The 19,294-nt window shown below is 32.5% G+C and overlaps 9 protein-coding genes across 9 annotated transcripts; 3 read left to right on the top strand and 6 right to left on the bottom strand.

The window, feature by feature from the left end:
- Positions 1–57: 57 nt before the first annotated feature.
- On the bottom strand, positions 58–2,481 carry BX664DRAFT_320543 (DDHD domain-containing protein). The gene is made up of 7 exons (XM_051543144.1): positions 2,421–2,481; positions 2,286–2,354; positions 2,095–2,178; positions 1,918–2,031; positions 1,514–1,840; positions 284–1,415; positions 58–219 (listed from the first exon to the last, which is right to left on the bottom strand). Exons 1-7 carry the CDS (start codon positions 2,437–2,439, stop codon positions 174–176), a joined length of 1,791 nt encoding a protein of 596 aa, XP_051404736.1. The 5' UTR covers positions 2,440–2,481; the 3' UTR covers positions 58–173.
- A 572-nt stretch (positions 2,482–3,053) lies between these two features.
- On the top strand, positions 3,054–3,542 carry BX664DRAFT_345260 (uncharacterized protein; the record flags this gene model as incomplete). The annotated part of the gene is made up of 1 exon (XM_051547495.1): positions 3,054–3,542. The coding sequence occupies one exon, from the start codon at positions 3,054–3,056 to the stop codon at positions 3,540–3,542; it is 489 nt and encodes a 162-aa protein (XP_051404737.1).
- Positions 3,543–4,757: 1,215 nt separating this feature from the next.
- Positions 4,758–5,185, bottom strand: BX664DRAFT_320544 (uncharacterized protein). Its single transcript, XM_051543145.1, has one exon. It carries the CDS (start codon positions 5,112–5,114, stop codon positions 4,866–4,868), a length of 249 nt encoding a protein of 82 aa, XP_051404738.1. The 5' UTR covers positions 5,115–5,185; the 3' UTR covers positions 4,758–4,865.
- Positions 5,186–6,079: 894 nt separating this feature from the next.
- BX664DRAFT_253814 (uncharacterized protein) lies at positions 6,080–6,514 on the top strand (the record flags this gene model as incomplete). Its single annotated transcript, XM_051540327.1, has 2 exons — positions 6,080–6,310; positions 6,395–6,514. The coding sequence occupies 2 exons, from the start codon at positions 6,080–6,082 to the stop codon at positions 6,512–6,514; spliced, it is 351 nt and encodes a 116-aa protein (XP_051404739.1).
- Positions 6,515–7,925: 1,411 nt separating this feature from the next.
- BX664DRAFT_272255 (arginase family protein) lies at positions 7,926–9,549 on the top strand. Its single transcript, XM_051541180.1, has 5 exons — positions 7,926–8,258; positions 8,326–8,479; positions 8,583–9,110; positions 9,189–9,205; positions 9,277–9,549. Exons 1-5 carry the CDS (start codon positions 8,027–8,029, stop codon positions 9,468–9,470), a joined length of 1,125 nt encoding a protein of 374 aa, XP_051404740.1. The 5' UTR covers positions 7,926–8,026; the 3' UTR covers positions 9,471–9,549.
- On the bottom strand, positions 9,550–10,639 carry BX664DRAFT_272257 (guanine-N-7 methyltransferase). The gene is made up of 5 exons (XM_051541181.1): positions 10,587–10,639; positions 10,455–10,513; positions 9,992–10,366; positions 9,780–9,924; positions 9,550–9,723 (listed from the first exon to the last, which is right to left on the bottom strand). The coding sequence occupies exons 1-5, from the start codon at positions 10,629–10,631 to the stop codon at positions 9,604–9,606; spliced, it is 744 nt and encodes a 247-aa protein (XP_051404741.1). The 5' UTR covers positions 10,632–10,639; the 3' UTR covers positions 9,550–9,603.
- A 187-nt stretch (positions 10,640–10,826) lies between these two features.
- BX664DRAFT_255143 (kinase-like domain-containing protein) lies at positions 10,827–13,000 on the bottom strand (the record flags this gene model as incomplete). Its single annotated transcript, XM_051540400.1, has 5 exons — positions 10,827–10,912; positions 11,061–11,160; positions 11,221–11,909; positions 12,007–12,486; positions 12,736–13,000. Coding segments are annotated over 5 exons (1,620 nt in total), but the record flags the coding sequence as incomplete, so codon positions are not given.
- Positions 13,001–13,771: 771 nt separating this feature from the next.
- Positions 13,772–15,463, bottom strand: BX664DRAFT_289128 (uncharacterized protein). The gene is made up of 2 exons (XM_051541821.1): positions 14,774–15,463; positions 13,772–14,691 (listed from the first exon to the last, which is right to left on the bottom strand). Exons 1-2 carry the CDS (start codon positions 15,372–15,374, stop codon positions 13,910–13,912), a joined length of 1,383 nt encoding a protein of 460 aa, XP_051404743.1. The 5' UTR covers positions 15,375–15,463; the 3' UTR covers positions 13,772–13,909.
- Positions 15,464–16,178: 715 nt separating this feature from the next.
- On the bottom strand, positions 16,179–16,485 carry BX664DRAFT_320559 (uncharacterized protein; the record flags this gene model as incomplete). Its single annotated transcript, XM_051543146.1, has 1 exon — positions 16,179–16,485. A coding segment is annotated over one exon (291 nt), but the record flags the coding sequence as incomplete, so codon positions are not given.
- Between the last annotated feature and the right edge of the window lie 2,809 nt (positions 16,486–19,294).

Here is a 19,294-nt window from a genome sequence, read left to right on the forward strand (position 1 = left end):
CCCTTAGATATCAATCATTCAAACAAAATAAGTATCATCGTTCCAGTTGTCTAGCATGTTTATAACTTGGTATATTTTATTTTCAAAAAAAACGTGTATCATCATAATAATAATAAAAAAATAAATAAATAAATAAAAACTTGAGTAAAAATCGATCAGATAAAGAGGAATCACTATATTTCATTCACCATTGCATTGACCATATGTAAAACAAGATCTCTAACGTAGGAATAAGAAAGAATAATGAGTGAGATTTTTCTTTTCAATTATCTTTTTGATTTACCTGTTGGCCCAATACTTGAAATGACTTTTCATAGCAACAATCCATTCTGATGCATAGGTATCAATGACTGTTTCCGTCAAAACATAATCCAATCTAGGGTATATTGAGCCATCCATGGCTACGATTCCTTTTGTCTCGTCATCTATCAGATCCTTGTTATCATATAAAGCATCCATCTTGTCCGTAGATAAAGGGTAGTAAGGTGTTGATAGATTGCTATCGCTGCTGTTGTTGCCAATGTTGGTACTAATACTGGTATTTGCAGTAGATAAAGGCTCCATCACGGGATCAAAAGTTGATGCAGTAAAAAAGGAGATTGCGTCCTCATCCTTGTCTTCATGTGTTGATAAAATGGATTGATAATCATCATCATCATCATCATCATCATCATTGTCAGCATCGTTGTCGTCGTTGTTATTATTTTCTGTATCCATTTGTTGTTCAGTTATGTGTGAGTCATCTAATAATGAGTCTTCTGGGGTATTGGTGGCAAGAACAGAGGTAACAGACGGTGTTCGTGAGGTATTGAAGAGTAGCTTTTTCATAGTAGAACGTATTGATGGTAAAGGAAATGATGAATGATGCATCGTAACAGAGAATGTAGAAAGCACAGGGGATGCCATAGAGTTGCTATTGATATTATTGTTGATACCAAGGTAGACCAAACCAGACGAGGAGGATAAAGAAAATGGAGACTGAGAAGTTTTCTTCTTTGGGTAGGTATCCATTGTATGACAATCATCCTTATTCATACAATCATCACTGTCATTGCCGTTGTTATCACTGATATCGTCGCTATCGTCATCCTCAGAATTGGTGATGATTCCTTCTTCCGTTTCAGACTCATTCGAAATGGTTGCCAGATATTGCCAAAATGTTCGTCTTGCTTTGGAAATCAAAGGTTTAGCATTTGCAAGAGAAGATCGAATACCAAGATTGGGGATTTTGGGTAGAATACGTTGTCGTTGAGCTCGTAATAGTCGTACAGGATGGATAGAGGTATAGGTTTGATTCACCATTGGTTCAATACGATAGCCAAGAGGATCAAATGGATGAAAGACGTTGAATAGTTTTGTACGTGGTGGTGGTCGATAATGTAAATAATCCAATCCCCTAAAAACTAACGCAGCGGCTTGTATTTCATCATCATTAAAAAAAAAAGAAAGAAAAAAAAAGAAAAGATATTAAAACTAGGTGATGTTCTTTCTTTTCCTTTTTAGTTTTGCTTACCGACAGGACTTCCACATGTAAATAGATACCGTAATTGGAAATCCAAGAGTGGTACATGAATGTCAGGTTTGTAGCAATAATATGGATTATTATTGATAGATGAATCAGTAGAAAGATGATGCCAAGGAGCAGGACCATCTTGTTCAGGAAACCATTGCATAGAAGCAATATCATATCCAATGACGCCACCAAGAGAGAATCCAATCATATGGACTTGTCCTCCATTTTCCGTAAATTCCGGCCAATTAGCCACATGCTGACGATATGCATCATTGCATTGTTGGCAGACAGTATCAATAATGCATTGTCCATAAGGTTTTGAGAAATCTATTCGATATATATAAAAAGATGATGATGAGATTCAATAATAAAGAGGAGTAACTGCATTTTTGATTGGGCTTTACAATATAAACAATCCATCAACCAATGATTGGTAGCCAGCCGTACTTTGGGAACTGTTTCAAGGGTTGCTTGTTCCATTTTCGTATCCACTAGATCATGTATGACACTATGCCATTCTATTATATAAAAAAATAATAATAAAAGTGTGAATAATTTTATTATTTATTATTGATATTTACCTATTGCCACGTATTGTATTCTTAGAGTATGATTTGGATATTGTTGTTGTAATATTTGTTGTGTATTCTTTTGCATTGTAAGTACTAGTATATAAAAGAAAGAAAGAAAGAAATGATTAGTCTGGTTAATGTATATTCTTAATTTTTATATTATTATTATTTGTTCCTTTTTTTTTTTTTCTTTATTTTACCATGGTGCTCTAAACGTCCATATTCTTCATATTGTTGACCCATGCCATGAATAAAAAAGACAAGATGATCTGTAATTAAAATAAAAGATTAGTTCATGTATGATTAATATATAGATATTTATCGTTTTTTCATACCAGAGACTTTTTTTATCATATTGTGGCTGAATCTTCAAAAGATGGAAAGAGGGGAAAAAAAGTGAAAAGAGAAATGGAAAAAAAAAAAAAGAAAAGGAGTAACAACAAAATGTCAATGCACGAGTGTTTTGTCCAAGCTGAGTATCAAAAAAAAATTCATAATGGTTAAAAAAAGAAAGAGCTAAATGATTGGTTGTAAAGATAAAGAAAAAAAGGAACATCGATCAAATTGAAAGAATTCGTTGTTGTTTGATAATAATAACACACACAAACACACATATTTGTACAAAGATTGATTCTAATTGGAATGTATATATACGATAAGTGGATTTTATATGATTGATCATTGTTAATGGAAAAGTGGTTGATTGATTGATAGCTAATGAATTGAGGATAAACAATGACTATTGATCAGATAGAGAGTTATCTATCTTTGAACACACAAAGAATAAATGAAGTCTGATTTGGTTCTTTTTCTTTACATGAATATATATATACTGTTGTCAATATAAGGAAGAAAAAAAAAAAGATATATCAAGCCTTCTCTTAATTTCATCCGTCAATTCTTTTTTTTTTTTTTTAATTTTGGTTCTAGTAAACACATAATATAATAATAAAAAAAAAGAAATCATTATGTATGTATGTTCAGCACCAGTACGAATGCAAGCTGCTGGTCAACTACGATGGTATGCCACGGAAGATATACTACAATACGTTTATCGATTACGGAACTACTTGATCCAATCTCCAGGGAAATTATCACCTACCTTTATATCGACTCATCGCTTAAATCCAATAGATACTAGTTTTCTCTTTGATGGTGATAAAAGATTTCCTGCCCAAACTGTCTATATCTGTGAAGCTATTGGTGGATGGAATGATATGTTCCAACGTCTTCGGTTGTTAACCTCTATTATTGTCCATAATAATCGTCTATTACGAGGGTATAGTAATATTACTACACAAGGTGTTGCTGAAATGACCTTACTCCGAATCATTGATGAAATTATCCAAGCCTATGAAGCTGCTGAAGGATTCATTGATCGTGATGCCTTTGAAGAGCGCTATGAATTGGAGTGGCAAGATCAAAATAATAATAACGATGATGATGATGAATCATGATCACTTACTAAAGTATAAAGAATGGATTGTCGATTTCCTCTTCTATTGTTTATTTGTTTTTTATCTCTATTCTTCAAACTTAATACAATCTATCACTATTAATAAAATATATGCTTCTCATTGTTTGTCTTTTTTTTTTTTATTATTATTATTTCATACTGTTGTGATTGGGTGTCGATTGAAAGAAGGATTCTTATACATACAGTAGTAGAAAAGTCAGATCGATATGATTCTTCAAGCTGATTTGATCAATTTTTTTTTCCTCTCTTTCCATTCAATGATCATTATCATGATTCAATCAATCAAAGTTCACCCATTCTCTTCCAACAATCAACCATCATTAATCATAGTTCGATCACTATCCATCAATTGTCATTTATCGATCACCAATTGGGTTTGCCCCTTACAGCCGCATTTCAAAGAAAATAAGTTTTATATATATATATACTTTGAATAAAGATATTTGTGTATATTGTTTGAGCATATAGTGAAAAAAAAAAAGACATAAAGAGGGTGCTAGAACCAATATATATGTATATGTCAGACATCTGGATTTTTTTTTTCTCAGGACCCAAAGCTTGATGTCGAGGACATATTGACTTGGGAGAAATGTAGCCATTCAACTCCCAGCATCTCTCCAGTTCATTTTACATCATCACTATCGTCATCTCACCAACCCATCAAACGACTCATCGAAATCATCACGTAACCAATCATCAGAGCAAAAAAAATAAAAACAATAAGAAAAAGACACTTCATTGAAGCACCAGAGCGTTTATTCTAAATCATATTTAAAACTATCAGACAGTGGAATGGTTGGTATAAGCACAAAAAGTCCTTGGAAGTCATCATTTGGAAAAAAAATAGTTCTGTATCCATCCACCTTTTCAGTGCGTACTTGCTTTTTGGACTAACGTTTGGTTGATTAGATATAATTCATTTGACAGAGAGATAGATACCCTTTCTTCGTAATGCGCCTCTGCACTTGCCATCTTTAGCTGCCATACTTGCGCACGCTCAAAAGCACACCCTAAGAAAAAAAAAAAAAAGGAGTATTATTATCTTGAATATGAATACGATATTTTTTATTACCAAATGAGTACAAAGAAAAAGAGAAAGCGTATATATACAGTATATATATACAACAGATATCAAAATATTAGTAGCCCATTGTCTTTTCTATTTCTAACTTTCTTTTTTTTTTTTTTTTTTTTTGCGCTTTACCGTCATCGAATAAGAGGTCGGACCTGCTTGAGGTCTCTAAATATAACAACAATAATAATAATAACAAAGAGAGAGTAGCTTGTAAAATAATCATCATATTCATATATTGTGTCTTACCAATTTAAGTTTCTTCGTAAAAACAATGTAGTGGGAGATGGTAATATCAGTCAGAAGGCAGCCAAGCGCCGGCAATAAACAGAAGATGTCAAAATAACGAAAACCATCTTGTTTACCACACAAATTGTTTGTATAAGATAGATGTTGTTCAAGTAAAATAAAGATAAAACTTAAGACCCTATGATAATACATATTATTTTTTTTATCTTCAATAAAATATACCAATGTCATTTACACTTTATACTTATAAAAAAGTTTTCCTTTTTCAACGATCTACGTGTATGTTTATGATTATGGTTTGGTTTCATGGGATATCCTGCATTTTTAGATGATGATGATGAGGTAACATCATCCATTACTAAAAAGGATGATCATGGTATACCTGTTTCACAGATCTTTCAAAAAAAAAAAAAAAAGCTTGATTAGGAGAAATCAGGTTCCAGAGAGAAAAAAAAAATTTGTTTTAGTTCCATTGTTGCGATTGGTTTGATGGGAATCTTGAACATTCTTGAACGAATCCATCTCTAAGCCTTACGGTTAAACGCGTATATAGGATTACAGTAAACAAATGCGCTTTGTTCATTTCTTCGTTGTTTTTACGCCACAACGTATGATGTTTGACAACCTAGATCAAAATGTATAAAATAATAAAAATAAAATAAAAAAATACTAATATATCATTTTGCATTTGAAAGAAAAAAAAAAAACTATCTATTTGACAAGGGGAAAAAAGTGAGTAAATTCGATCATCATCATGGGATAGTTTCTGCTTTTTAAGCAACGAAGTAGAAAGGGAAGAAAAAAGGGTCAAGTCCCTAATTTAGAAATGGATCCAACCAATAATAACAATTGGATGAAAGGGATGATAGCATAAAATGGAAAGATGTTGACTTGTTCTTGTTTTTTTTTTTTTTTTTTTTTTTTGGATGTGGTTCATCTTTTGCTTCAGCTGACCTTCTGTGTGGGTTTCTAATAATAGACTTGACATACTATAGTTATCATTACGAAAATGATATAAAAGACAGGATGATTTCTTTTTTTACCTTTTTCTTTTTCTATTTGAAAGTTGTTTCCATATATACAAAAAAAAAAAAAAGATGGTCAACGCATCATTCTCTTGCGTTTTCTTATTTTGTCTTGTATTCTTACAATCATATGTATCTATGATTATGGCAAAGATAGATCAAGGAAATACTATGGATAATTATCATCATGATATACAAAGGCCGAATTATTTTAATTTGAATGTATATTCAAGACCTAATGGAAAAGGTATTGTACAGCATATTTATCCGATCAATCCACAAGAAATAATAGATGATGATAATGAAGGTACTACTTGGTCATCACATTGTTTCAATTTACAATCTAAACATATTGGATCTATTGATGTGAATGATCCAATGATTAAATTAACTTTCTATCGAGTAAAGTTATTAATATATATATATATCTTTTTTTTCATTTTTTTATATATTTATTAATTATTTTTTTTTATATATTTTATATAGTCTAAAGATTGTCTTGGTGCTCCAATTCGTACTATGAAACCAACATGTACTCATTCTACTAAAGTCATGATGAAAGCTAAATCTGTTTCTATTAAAAGATTAAAAACTTATTTCTTTTGAATAATCATTTTTCATTTGTAATTATTTCTCTCATTTTCATATCATAAATTCATAATAAAAGATAAGCTTGATAGGATAACAATCAGTTGATCAAACTTTTTGAAAAATACTTCTTTTGTTTCTTCTTTTCTATCATATTCTTATCCGATTAAATTCTTTTTGTATAGAAACCCCCATTTCTGGTTTAGCTCTCTCTTTTTTTTTTTTTTTTTTTGCACCGAAAGGGTTCAAGCATGGCGGAGAATCTATATGTTCTTCTTTTTCTTCCTTTTTTCTTTTTTTGGACACCTTCTTCCCTTCCATTCTTTTTTTTTTTTTCTAATCACAAACTTTACATTCTTCCTATGGCAGATATATATAAGGTATGTCTTCCTTTGTCACTACGAATAAATCAACTTTTTTTTTTAATTGTATACTTCTTTCTAATGTCATTGTTTACCTCTATAGAAAAAAACACACTCCCTCTTTAAGTGTCCTTTAATGAGGTATATGATGGTAAAGATAAGCTACAGATGAACGATATTAACATGGACACAAAAGATATAAGGTTGACCTCCAATAGAGGTGATACAAGAGTATAAAATAGATGAACTTGGAAAATACAGTAATACCTGCCTATCATTTTGTATTATATCGAGTATTAATGACTACTTTGTAGATTAAGTTTGACCTCTTTGACTGACGCTATAGATTCATCATTGTAAATAAAATTTTGGTAAGATCAAGTAACGTGTGATAGGATAAGATTAGAAATATGGACTAACGAAAAGATTTGAACTTTCTTCTAATGAAAACATAGAACAGTTCCTTGTGTAGAACTTAGTAAGGACTAGAATATCAAAAAAAAAAAAAAAAAAAAAAAAAAGAAAGAAAAAAAAATAACTGTGCAATGGATGTGTTACAAAAAAAAAAAAAAAAAGGTAGAAAATAACCTGATTGACTTCAAAGATTCTTTTTTTTTCTTTAGTTGTAGCAATGATCTCATAGAGCTTGGTCACATGGCGGCTGGTGAGACTTGGCATTGACGACTGTGTGGCTGGATGAATGTAATATCTATTTTGGGGAAATGTTGACACATCGGCATCATAAATTCTAACCAAGCAAGCAATACGGTACAATGACTCTGGACAAATTGGGTTTACGTTAATAGGATAGATATATAGTTATTTAAGCTTGATAGATATTTTTATTGTATTGGAAATAAAATCGAATCCATTGATAATGTTCTGATTTTTTTGAATGAAATATAGTCATGATGGTTTACAAGAAGTAGAGATAACTTTGTCAAAGACTTTTAATAGAGAATATGATGGGAACTAGCTGAGTCATCGGTTTGTGCGCCGCCACAGCCATAATTACAACGTCGCTTTTGTTGTTCAAAACGCTGCTTAGCTATAATTATAAGCAAGTTCTCATTTACCTTTAAAAAGGGGACAACATCTTGGATCAATTTCATTCATCTTGTCTTTTTTTTTCTTTACCTATTCTTATTATTATTTTGACAATCTAATCATGAAATTTTTCTCCTTGACCTTGATTTCTATGTATGCATGGACAGTATTGGCAGTACCCATGAAAAGAGAAATGCCTCATTTCTATGGTGATCATGGAAGTTATGACGAAGCGCCTGCTACCGAAGTGTTTGCTGGCATTGGAACTTTTGGCCATCTTACCTATGAACGATGTTTAAGTGATCCTTCCATTCAATATGATATTGCTGTTGTTGGTATTCCATTTGATACTAGTAAGATCATTCAAATCATTCTTTTTTTTTTCTTTTTTCTAATAAGATTTTTTACTTTTTGGAAAAGCAACAACATATAGACCTGGTGCAAGATTTGGACCAGCTGCTATCCGAGAAGGATCAAGAAGAACTATTGTAACAGGAACTTATAATGTTCCTTTTGGTTTTGATCCCTATTCTTCTGGACTTAATTTGGTGGATTGTGGTGATATCCCAGTGACGTATGAATGATTTAAAAAAAAAAAAAGGTATCCTATATATAGAGGATGATTGATCCAACTTTCCTTTTTTTTTTTTTTTTTTTTTTTTTTAACATATATGTAGACCTTATGATAATGATGTAGCTGTTGGTCAAATGTATAAGGGATACCTTTCTTTATTAGAAAGAAATTCTACCTCGGGTGGACATAACGCGACTGGATCATCCAAAATTTCATCACCTTTTCCAAGGATCTTGACTCTAGGTGGTGATCATACCATTGTTCTTCCCATCCTGCGTGCATTACATACGTATCATGGACGACCAGTGAGTGTCATCCATTTCGATTCACATATGGATTCATGGAAACCATTTTCATACAAAGGACATGGACCCAATTTAAATCATGGCACGTATTTCTATTTCGCTGCTAAAGAAGGCTTGATGTCCAAAAACCAAAACATACATGTGGGTATCCGAAGCAAGGTGTTCACTCCACATGACTACAAGGATGATCATAAACTTGGCTTCCAATTGATCGAAGCAAATGAAATCGATGAGATTGGCACAAAAGGTATCATTGATCGTATCAAGAAAGTAGTAGGTGACAACTATGTCTATCTTTCTTTAGACATTGATGTCTTGGATCCAAGGTAAAAAAAAAAAAAGACTTTGTTCCTTTTCAAAACTCATAGATGACTTTTTTTTTTAATGTTGTCATGTTGATTTAGTTATGCTCCTGCTACAGGTAATGCTAAAAAAAAAAAAAAAAAATCAGAGATTTATGAAATTGTTTACCTTTTAAATTGTTTGGATTAGGCACTCCTGAAACGGGTGGATTCAGTACCAGAGAATTACGTAAAATTATTCGCGGTCTTGAAGGATTGAAGTTTGTTGGTGCTGATGTCGTTGAAGTATCTCCAGCATACGATAATGCACAATTGACATCTATGGCTGCTGCCGATGTCATGTATGATATTATGACCATGATGACGAAACATAAAGTGTATTAGTCGCTTTTCATTAGTTGTATATTTGAATTTTTTTATTATTAGGATTCAATGCACAAAAAGAAAAATAAACAATATAATGGGGGAAATCATTTCTTCAATAAAACAATAAATGTAATGAATAAATAAAAAAGTTCTATTCTAATGGATCTTCGATACGTCTATAACAAGCCAAGAATTTATCACCTTGATTCCTAGCCACCTTTTTGCCTTCTTCCGTTGCCGTTCGCACATGTTCAACTACAGGATCCAATTCCTAAAACAAAAGAAAAAAATCAATCATTTTTACTTATCATTCATTAATTCACTTACACATTCTTCATCAGGAATACGTTCAAATAAGGGATGTTCATCCAAATGCTTGACCATCCATAAATGTAAATCTTTGACATCCGTAATGGTATAAAGAATCCCACCCACTTTTAAAGCATAAGCATATTCTGCCAATAAAGTAGGACTATCAAAAAAAAAAAAAAAAAAGTGAGTACCCTTGATAAATGATCTTTTTTTTTTATATATAATACCTAATGATTCTAGCCTTGTGTTTTCGTTGTTTAAAATGAGGATCAGGGAACAAGAAGAAGATTTTGCTTAGTTGAGCCTTTTCAAAAAAGTTGGGCAAGAATTTCATGGCGTTCATTCGCATAATAGATACGTTTTGATATCCCTTGGTGTCGGCATGAGTGTCACGTAAAGCCTTGATGCGTTGATATACATAGTCTTGAACCTTCATGCGAATTTCCATACCCATCATTAAAGTATCAGGAAACAATGGAGCCAATGCAATCAATAGTCCTCCATAACCACAACCAATATCTGCAAATTCAATCTTTTTCGTCTTGTCGTTGGCGAAATGTGGGTAATGCGTTGTCCAATCCATATCTGAAGGATGAGCAGGACTAAGAGATAAAAAACATTGGTTAATATATGTGGAAGAGAAAAGTAATGTGTGCAAGAAAAAGACTTTTCTTTTTTTTTTCAACATACTATTCTAGTTGATGATCAGAGAAAGGATTGGCATGAGCTCGTTGTCGAAAGAAGCGTTTCTATAGATAAGATAAAATGATTAGTATATTATATATTGTTTTATTCTTCGAGTCAGAGGATTTATATACATACTCTAGGTAGCTTGGTGTCATGACACAGTTTAGATTCGTCCGTCATAGTGTAACTAGTTGTAAAGTAGAAAGAAAGGAAAAAAAAAAATAACAATACATAATAAAAAAAAGCGCCAGTGATCCACACAGCGAAGCCACTGATTCATGCTCTTTTCAGGCCCCGACTTCCCCCCTAATTTCAATCAATAAAAAAATGTCATTTATTATAATTTATGTACAAAAAGAGAGGGGGGGAATAAATCTATAAAGATACACTATCTAATTTTTGTTGTAATTCATCCAATTTCCGTTGCATGTCTTGTCGTTCCAATTCCATTCGTTTCATATCTACTTGTAAGGATTCCACTTGTTTGTTTTTGGTATCTAATGCTTCTGATTTGGCTTGTAATTTGGCAGTTAATGTTGCCAGCATATCCTAAATTTTTTTTAAAAAAAATTCATCTTTTAATATTTTATTTTGATTGATTTTCAATACTTACAGTTGGCGTTTGTGTAAATAATTCATAATTCAATAATTGTTTCACACTAGGTCTTCTTTCAGGATTATGATCCATCATCCATAATATAAGAGCAGACTAAAACAACAAGTAGAAGTGAGTCATTCATCTTTAAAAAGAAAAAAAAAACTTATTTACCTCTTTTGGATATTTTTCCACAAATCCATCTGGTAACATTGCATTCTTCAAATTTGAAATAGCATCTGCTCGTTCCATCCATGTCGTAAAAGGTTGATAGAGTTCAAAAAAGATGATCCCTAATGAATATATATCGACCTTTTCATCGTATGGCCTTCCAGAATAACAAAGTTGTTCAGGTGAAGCATATGTACGTGTACCAATCCCGATTGTATGTGCGCGTCGTAAAGGTGCTGGTACTGGTCGTCGATGGCGTCTACTTTGTACCACCTCTTTCAAATTCATCATTGATGATGATGTTGAAGAACTAGATGAACTTGATTCTTCCGTTTTCAATTTGGTTAAAATAGGTGGAACTATCGTTGTTGGTGATGATGATGGTGGTGAAGTGGTGTCATGTATCGTTGAATCTTCATCTACTAAAGCAGCCGCCAAACCAAAATCACCAATCTTTGGTATACATTCATCCCACAAGATACGTGAAGAGATACAAGAATCAGATGTCGAAGGATATGTTGACGCTGATAAAGTCAAGAAAATATTACTTGGTTTCAAATCTCGATGGATCAATCCTTGTTCATGAATATATGCTGTACCATGTAAAATTTGAGTAAACAAAGCAATATTTCTTTCTGGATCTACTACTCCATAGTCACGATTTCGAATTTCAATATAATCATGTAATGTTGCTAAAAAAAAAAATAATCATAGGAACATAAGAAGATGATGATATTAATGAGTTTGAAAGATCTTTTTTTTTTTTTTAATTCTACTCTTTTCACTTACTTTGACAAAGTTGCATTTGAATAAATAAAGTCCATCCGCCATGTACTGTGATTTTTTTCTTATCGGTTGATGTAGAAGGAGAAACAGGTTGTGAAATAGAACCTTGTTGATATAGTAATTCCTTTGTCTGCTTTCGTTGAGGAGTTTCATAAGTGACATCATCATTTTCATCTTCATCGTCTTCATCATTTTGGACTTGACCAGCATCATATTCTAACCAAGACGCGTAATATCGAATCACATTTGGATGTTCTAACCTTGCTAAATGTTTGATTTCACGGAATATTTTCTTGTAGGGTGTTTTGCCTTGTTGTAAATCGCGTCCTAGTTGAACCTTCTTGACAGCATAATCGATTCCATCCAATTTGTTCTTGACCCGATAAGCCATGGCGAATCCACCTCGTCCTAATAACCCGAGTTCCACAAAATCATCGTGATACCTTGAATGGTGAATACTAAGATCAAATAATGCCTTTCGTCCTCCTGACGTGGTTGTGTTATTCGTATTGGTTGAAAAAGAGGATGTGGTAGGTGAATCTAACCATGATGAAGGTGAGACTAAAGCCAATGTGGTATCAAGTTGACTTTTTACTGTTGAAGATGATGACCGTCTTGTACTTGGCGAAACTATAGTAGAATCTTCACAAGGTGTTGATGAGGATATAGAATCAATGTTGATAGAAGAAGAAGACGAAGAAGATGTGGTTTCATTAGCTGGCAATAAAAGACGATGAGGTTGATCCAAAAAAGGTTCAGTTTGGACAGTATGAAGAGCTGCATAAAATAACTTGTGGAAGGTACGTTGGAAGGTGGTACGAACACTAGCCATTTCATCAATGAATTCAGTATCAATGATTCCCAAAGATTTCAAAGTTTGACAGATAAGAAAGAAAACTTTTCGATTGGCATCAGGACTATCACCATAGATACGGCAAAAAGATTCTATCAAGGATACCAATAACATTTTTGTCTGACGTCGTTTGTAGCGCTCATTGTTATGCTTGCCACGAATACTTTGTGTTGTTGTAGTTGTTGGCGTAGGTGAAGAGGACGATGATGAATCACTAGTAGTTGAAGATGAATCTAAGGAATCTAATGGTGTTGATTTTGACTTTGTATTATTATTGTTATTGTTATTATCGTTGGATGAATGACAGCTTGGATCCCAAAAAGGTTGTTCAACACCTCGAGGACTGGATCGTTGACTTGAAGAAGTTGAAGGATGTTGTTGAATAAAATAAGAGAGTTCTATATAAGATATATTTTTTGTTCAAGTTAATTTAAATATATATTTTCAACAGAAAAAAAAAATATCCCTTTTTGATTACCTTCAGATTCAAAGACAGTATTGGTATAAGGTGAGGCTATTGAACTTGTTTCCGAGTCTAATTCACTTGGTCTACACCAGAAATAACTGGAACATTCAGGTGAATCATCTAGCCTCTCCATGGCAGCAATAAAAAAAAAAAAAGAAAAAAAAAAAAAGGAGAGACCTGAAAAAAAAAAGTAAAAGAAAAGAAAAGAAACAAAAAGAAGATTGGTCAAAGACACATTATCCGCTGTTTGAATTGAATACCGTCGAAAAAAATAAATCAACAACACTAAAAAAAAAATGGGTTCATTTCTTATTGGTCGCAGAACCTTAATTGTGGGGGGGGAACAAAATTGACACATACGGTCATCCGGGTCTTACATTCAAACACCGTTTCTAAGGTACTAAGTAATGAGTCAAACAGCATGAGAGTATTTTATTGGAAATTTTTTTTTTTTTTTTGTTTCAATGGAGGAGGAAGTGTGTGTGAAAGAGAGAGAATGAGAAAGGAGTTTTTTTTTTATATATGTATATATAAATGAATAAAAAAAAAAATTGGTTCGTATGTATATGCAAAAGGACTAAAGTAAACTATCCTATAGGATGGGAGTCCAAAAAGGGGGATATCGTATCAGAATGAGAAGTAGAATTGGATGATTTGGATGTCATACGTTTTGGAATAGAAGAAGTAGTATTGGTAATAAAAGAAGGAGGGGGTATAGATATTCTTGATGATCGCCATTGTTCCATCACAAAAGTAGAAGCAGGAGAGACACATACAAGAGGGAAAGCACCTTTTAAACCAGTAGACATATTGATACCTAAAGCCCAACCATCATCGAAAGGTAAAGCTAACATAATGATATCACCGATATTGAGAGCCAATTCATCATCCATTTGAGGAGGGTAAGCATGAATCACTGTATAAAGATCTTCTTGTTTTAATTGATATGGTTGTAAGTGATGATCATGTCGTATTGTTGGTGGAAAACTGGTGGTACTTGTATTATTTGTAGAAGTCATTGTTGTTGTTGTTGTTGTTGTATCTTCGGGCCAATGTTTTAAATGATGATCATCATGAATAGCAGTTTTGGAATCTGAAAAATATGAAAAAGATGTCGATGATGAAAATTTATTGTTCGTTTTCTTATCATTTTTGTTGAAATATCGATGACGAGACCAATGCCTTGAACATAAACAATAACAAGCCAAAAGTAATAATGAAGCCCCCATCAATGTTCCTACTGTAATTCCTATAATACTTGCTAAATTGAGACCAGTAGCACAATTCACCATCTGGCAACAATTGGAAGAAGCTGCATTGGTTGTATTTTGACAGAATTGACATGCCTGCTTGATATCGTCTCGAAAACCTAAGAATAAATAAATAAAGAAAGAAAAAAAAAGATCAATAAGACTTGTAATACAAAAAAAAAGAAGACATTTGATCTTTACCACAATTTTCAGGTTCATTTGCAAATCCAGCAATACAATTATCATCAGTGGTAGCATTATATCCTTGCCAAGAGAGACAATGATTGGTATAATTCGCAAGAGCATCGGTACGTTGAATAGAATCACTACAAACAGAAGGTTGAGAGGTAATGGCAGTAATACTATTGACCCAATCAAGACAAGTAGAACGACAAAGAGGTGGTGGGATAACATGGTGTTCAGTATTACAAGGTAAAGAATCTTCTTCGTCTTGAATTAATCGAGCGCACATTTTGGTGATAGCATAACGAGCATAAGGGACATTTGGACTATAGTTTGTACTAAGACAACCTAATGGTAGAAGGTAATCACTTGTTGAATTGACATAACTAAATAAACCATTATCTAGTTCTTGAATTGTTGAGATATTGTTAGGTAAAAAGGGATATCGGTCTACGACACCTGTTGATACATAAAACTGATGGAATGCGGGACAAGCTTTGGAATCACGAAGGGAAAGACATATGGAGGGTGTATCGTCTTGTTGTTGTATTGGTAGTTGACCGATAATACTATTAACTGCTAATCCAACCAAGACTAGTAGTATAGTAAGGTAATTCATATATGAATATATTATATATATATATATGTAACAATATATATTTTATATATATATATGAAAGTAAATGGGTGCGTGCGTATGTCTAATCTAAAAAAAAAAAAAAAAAAAAAAAAAAAAAAAAAAAAAGAAAAAGAAAGAAAAAAAGAGAGAGAAAGAGGAAGAGAAAAGAAAAAAAGGGGTGATGATAGAATGACGACGGATATAAAATAACTAATGGAAAAAGGAGACTATATGATAGAGAGAGAGAGATATTATATAATTATTGTTGATTATGATAGAATTGTATTTGTAATAATAATAAAGATATTGATAATATAGTAATAATCATCTAAAACATGATAACTTTATTTTAAAAAGAGAAGAAAAAAAAAAAAAAGAAGTTGAAAGAATTCTTTATCTTGAGATTTATATATATATAAATAAAAAATAAAAAAGAAAAAAAGAAATAAAAGGGGGAAAGAGAAAAGACCAAGTCCAGTAACTATAAAAGGGAATTGACGATATTTGACCTAACTTGGCATCTCCCTTTTCATTTTTCATTGTCAAATTATTTCTTTCAATACAACTGAAACCTTCAAAAAAAAAAAAAAAAAGGGATCATATAAAAATATTGATTACTTGTCACATCATATATTCTATTTGTTAGTCGTTTACCTTCTCATTAAGGATGTGATCAAAATGACTGTTTATGCAATATCACACAATTGGCTATTATGCCTACACTTTGTTCAATAAAAAATGACGGCGTTTAAAAAAATGACTTTGTTGAGTGATCACTATAAGATATATGAACTGTACACTTACAATTAAAAATTTCCAACTGGCACAAGGCAAAGTGAACATATCCACAACCATTCCAGGATGGCATATGTTACAAAAAGAAGAGTTGATGTATAATCACAAAATATTGTTCCAGAAGGGGGGTGCACAAAATTCAGTTGCTGAGTCATATTCAAGAGGAAGAAGAGGAGCGACAGAAAGGGGAAGGCACAGAACCATATAGCTCTTTGTTGTAATCCAGGTATAATCATATTCATCGATGCGTTGGCGTCCTGTGATCTTGCAATACACCCAAACATTCGGAATTCACACACATAACTGTTCCAAGATTCAGCTTGCCTAATTGTTTGCTAGGGTGGTTCACAATCTGGTGACAAAAACAGCATAACTTCGTGGTTCAATATATTCATCTGTGATGAATACTTTATACTTTTTTTGTTCAAAAGTGGCGATGACATCGAGATAACTACGTTGTAGGAAGCCTTTGATTCTTGAACCTGTTCCATGATCGGCAGCGCCATAGAAACATTTGAGATCGATGTTGTTGTTGATGGTAGAAGTGGCAGCAGAGTGATGATGGTGTATCCTATCCCGATGAAACTTCATAACATGGTTTAGACTTTGTTTCTTCGTTCTTGATTGTGATCGTCGTTGCACCATTTTCCTTGATAAAATGAACGAAGCTTGTTGGCATTTTCCCGTTGTTTCTACGATCAAAAAAAAAAAAAAAAGAAAGAGCCAATATTTAATCATACAGTTCGCCAATCATCACCATAAATTAATTGCTCTTTTTGTTTTTACCTTGGCTTTTTTGATTCAGCTATCTTTTCCTTTTTGTACTTGGTACTGCTTTCTTCTTCTTTGTTTGGCGAGAGGTGGCATCGCAAAAGGACATAGAATGCTTTTCCCAAAATGTAATCAGCCAACGTGCCTTCGTACATGACTTTGATGTTAGTGGAATACTGGGTGACGTATGGATTCATGATTGAGCTGATTCCAGGAGGCGATGGCGTGTAATTGTAGCATGTTTCATATCTTCACGGTTGAAATCAAAGAAACCAGAACGTTGGGTCTGTGAGGAGGGCACTGGAACGGACGAGGAAGATGAAGGTTCAGAAGGAGTTGTTGATGTTGATGGTTGAGTGGATGTACTGAATGTACTGGATGATGTGACTGAAGTGAGCATCTGTTGTAAGTGATTGTTGGAATAGAGATCCGAATATTTTCGGTCATCGATGGAATCATTTCTAAGCGTCTTGTTTTTCAGATCAGTTGAAGATGGAGCCACTGTCAAAGAACTATACATAGTGTTTCTTTGCGCTTTTCCCATTATTTTGATGTCAGAGGTAGTAACGGCAAGCTGTTGTGGATGTTCTATTGTAATGGTCATAATAATAATAACAGAAAAAAAAAGAATATACGTAAGCAAAAAAAAGAAAATGGAAAAAACGCAGTAAAAAAAAAAAAAAAAGGAAAAGGAAAAGAAAGACAAAAAAAATGCATCAGAAAAAAGAGCACAGACATAAGACGGAGATGAAATTTCTAAATTAGGTTACTCCTTATTTGATGAAGAGTTTAATATATACAAGATAACGGTTAGATTGTTTACGAAAAAAAAAAAAGGTTTCTAAGGTAGTCTTTTTTTTTATGCATAATGATAAATCTACAAATGAAATGGATAGTGTTCGATTTCTTATATTTTGTTTAAATATGATATATTGAGTGTATGATCTTTGTTTGATTTATGATCTTCTCGATTGTATTTTGATTCATATACTATTTATACGTAATTGTATCAACATTCGAAACACATGTGAGTAAACAAAAAAGAAAACATTGTCCTGTCTGCTGACATTGGATATTACGTTCCACCTATTTCATTTTTGACATTTTAGATTTTTCTTCCAATGGATTTATTTTATTTTATTTGACTCAAATATAATAATGATATCATAAGTACGTTAAAAAAAAATAAATAACAATACTATTTAAATAACCTGGGCCTCATCATCCATCATCACTTCATCATCATGAATATGATTTTCATTCAGTCAATAATCAAGTCTATGATTCATATATAGGGAGAGCGATATCATCAATAACATTCCTAAAACTGACGTATTATTTCATTTAACAGTACCTTCTTATCAATATCCAGATACGGCCATCCATGTTGAGTCAATTGAATCGACTTAGTTGCTTGTATTATCGTAAACTTTCTGGTGTGGAATGCATCATTCTACAATAAAAAAGAGCTATTAGTAAACATTATACCCTGTAATATAGATGATTACTTACAGATCAAAAAGCTTTGGGCCATAATTTGATCTTGTCAGATACTATTTCATGAAGTGTAAGCATAAAAGCAATATGTACACGCTTGTTGATTACAGGAGAGCGGAAAACAACGGTATACAAGTAACAAATATTCATTCAATTTCATCATAGACTTTCAAGCTTGATGAGTAGAATCAATACACCAATCCATGAATTCTTCAAGTAGCTATAATAATGAAATATAAATACAACTGACCTTTTTTATTAATTTGCTTTCTATAAAAGACTTACTTTTTTTTTGCCATTATGAGTATCATCTTATGTACAACGTGCAGGGTAATATAATTCCTGTTGTTCAAATATCCCATCCACACTAGTATGATCAACAGCATGTCTTCTAGACAACTGGTTCAACTTTTGATGATCGATATTCCTGACTATGTTGGTGTTTAACAAGAATGGACGAATAAAAAGAGCATATAACAGTTACAAAATTCATTTCTCACTATAATATATTATGATATCCAAAAAAAAAAAAAAAATATTGAGCATAAACATTCATCAAAAACATTTATAATTAAAAGCAAGTATTACCTTATCAATTCGATCGTGATTCAGTTATAGCAATGACTGGATAAATTGCCAATCCATAAGTTTCTCCACTTTGTCAGCAATCCTTTGTAGATTTGTTCAAAGTCAACAGAGTTGTCCTTGTTATAAATTCAGTTATAGAACCATTGGAGAAGTTATGCTTTGTGAATTTAGCGTTGCAGTCGTCTTTGTAGGTGGCTTGCTCAGTTTACGCTTCTTTGCTGTTGTAGTTATTGGTGTCACTGTAGATGATGATGGTGTGCTTGGTAATG

Source organism: Halteromyces radiatus (genome assembly GCF_025201355.1).
Source record: "Halteromyces radiatus strain CBS 162.75 chromosome Unknown BX664scaffold_1, whole genome shotgun sequence".
NCBI classification, from domain to species: domain Eukaryota; kingdom Fungi; phylum Mucoromycota; class Mucoromycetes; order Mucorales; family Cunninghamellaceae; genus Halteromyces; species Halteromyces radiatus.

Coding starts and splice junctions, on each gene's coding strand:
- BX664DRAFT_289128 (XM_051541821.1), bottom strand. CDS start 15,374: ATGAATTACCTTACTATACTACTAGTCTTGGTTGGATTAGCAGTTAAT. Junction 14,692..14,773: donor AAATGAACCTGAAAATTGTG/GTAAAGATCAAA, acceptor ATTTATTCTTAG/GTTTTCGAGACGATATCAAG.
- BX664DRAFT_320543 (XM_051543144.1), bottom strand. Junction 2,032..2,094: donor AATACAATACGTGGCAATAG/GTAAATATCAAT, acceptor TTTATATAATAG/AATGGCATAGTGTCATACAT. Junction 1,841..1,917: donor GTTGATGGATTGTTTATATT/GTAAAGCCCAAT, acceptor TATATCGAATAG/ATTTCTCAAAACCTTATGGA.
- BX664DRAFT_272255 (XM_051541180.1), top strand. CDS start 8,027: ATGAAATTTTTCTCCTTGACCTTGATTTCTATGTATGCATGGACAGTA. Junction 8,259..8,325: donor TGGTATTCCATTTGATACTA/GTAAGATCATTC, acceptor TTTTTGGAAAAG/CAACAACATATAGACCTGGT. Junction 8,480..8,582: donor TGTGGTGATATCCCAGTGAC/GTATGAATGATT, acceptor ACATATATGTAG/ACCTTATGATAATGATGTAG.
- BX664DRAFT_272257 (XM_051541181.1), bottom strand. CDS start 10,631: ATGACGGACGAATCTAAACTGTGTCATGACACCAAGCTACCTAGA. Junction 10,514..10,586: donor ATGACACCAAGCTACCTAGA/GTATGTATATAA, acceptor TCTTATCTATAG/AAACGCTTCTTTCGACAACG. Junction 9,925..9,991: donor CACAAGGCTAGAATCATTAG/GTATTATATATA, acceptor TTTTTTTGATAG/TCCTACTTTATTGGCAGAAT.
- BX664DRAFT_320544 (XM_051543145.1), bottom strand. CDS start 5,114: ATGACATTGGTATATTTTATTGAAGATAAAAAAAATAATATGTATTAT.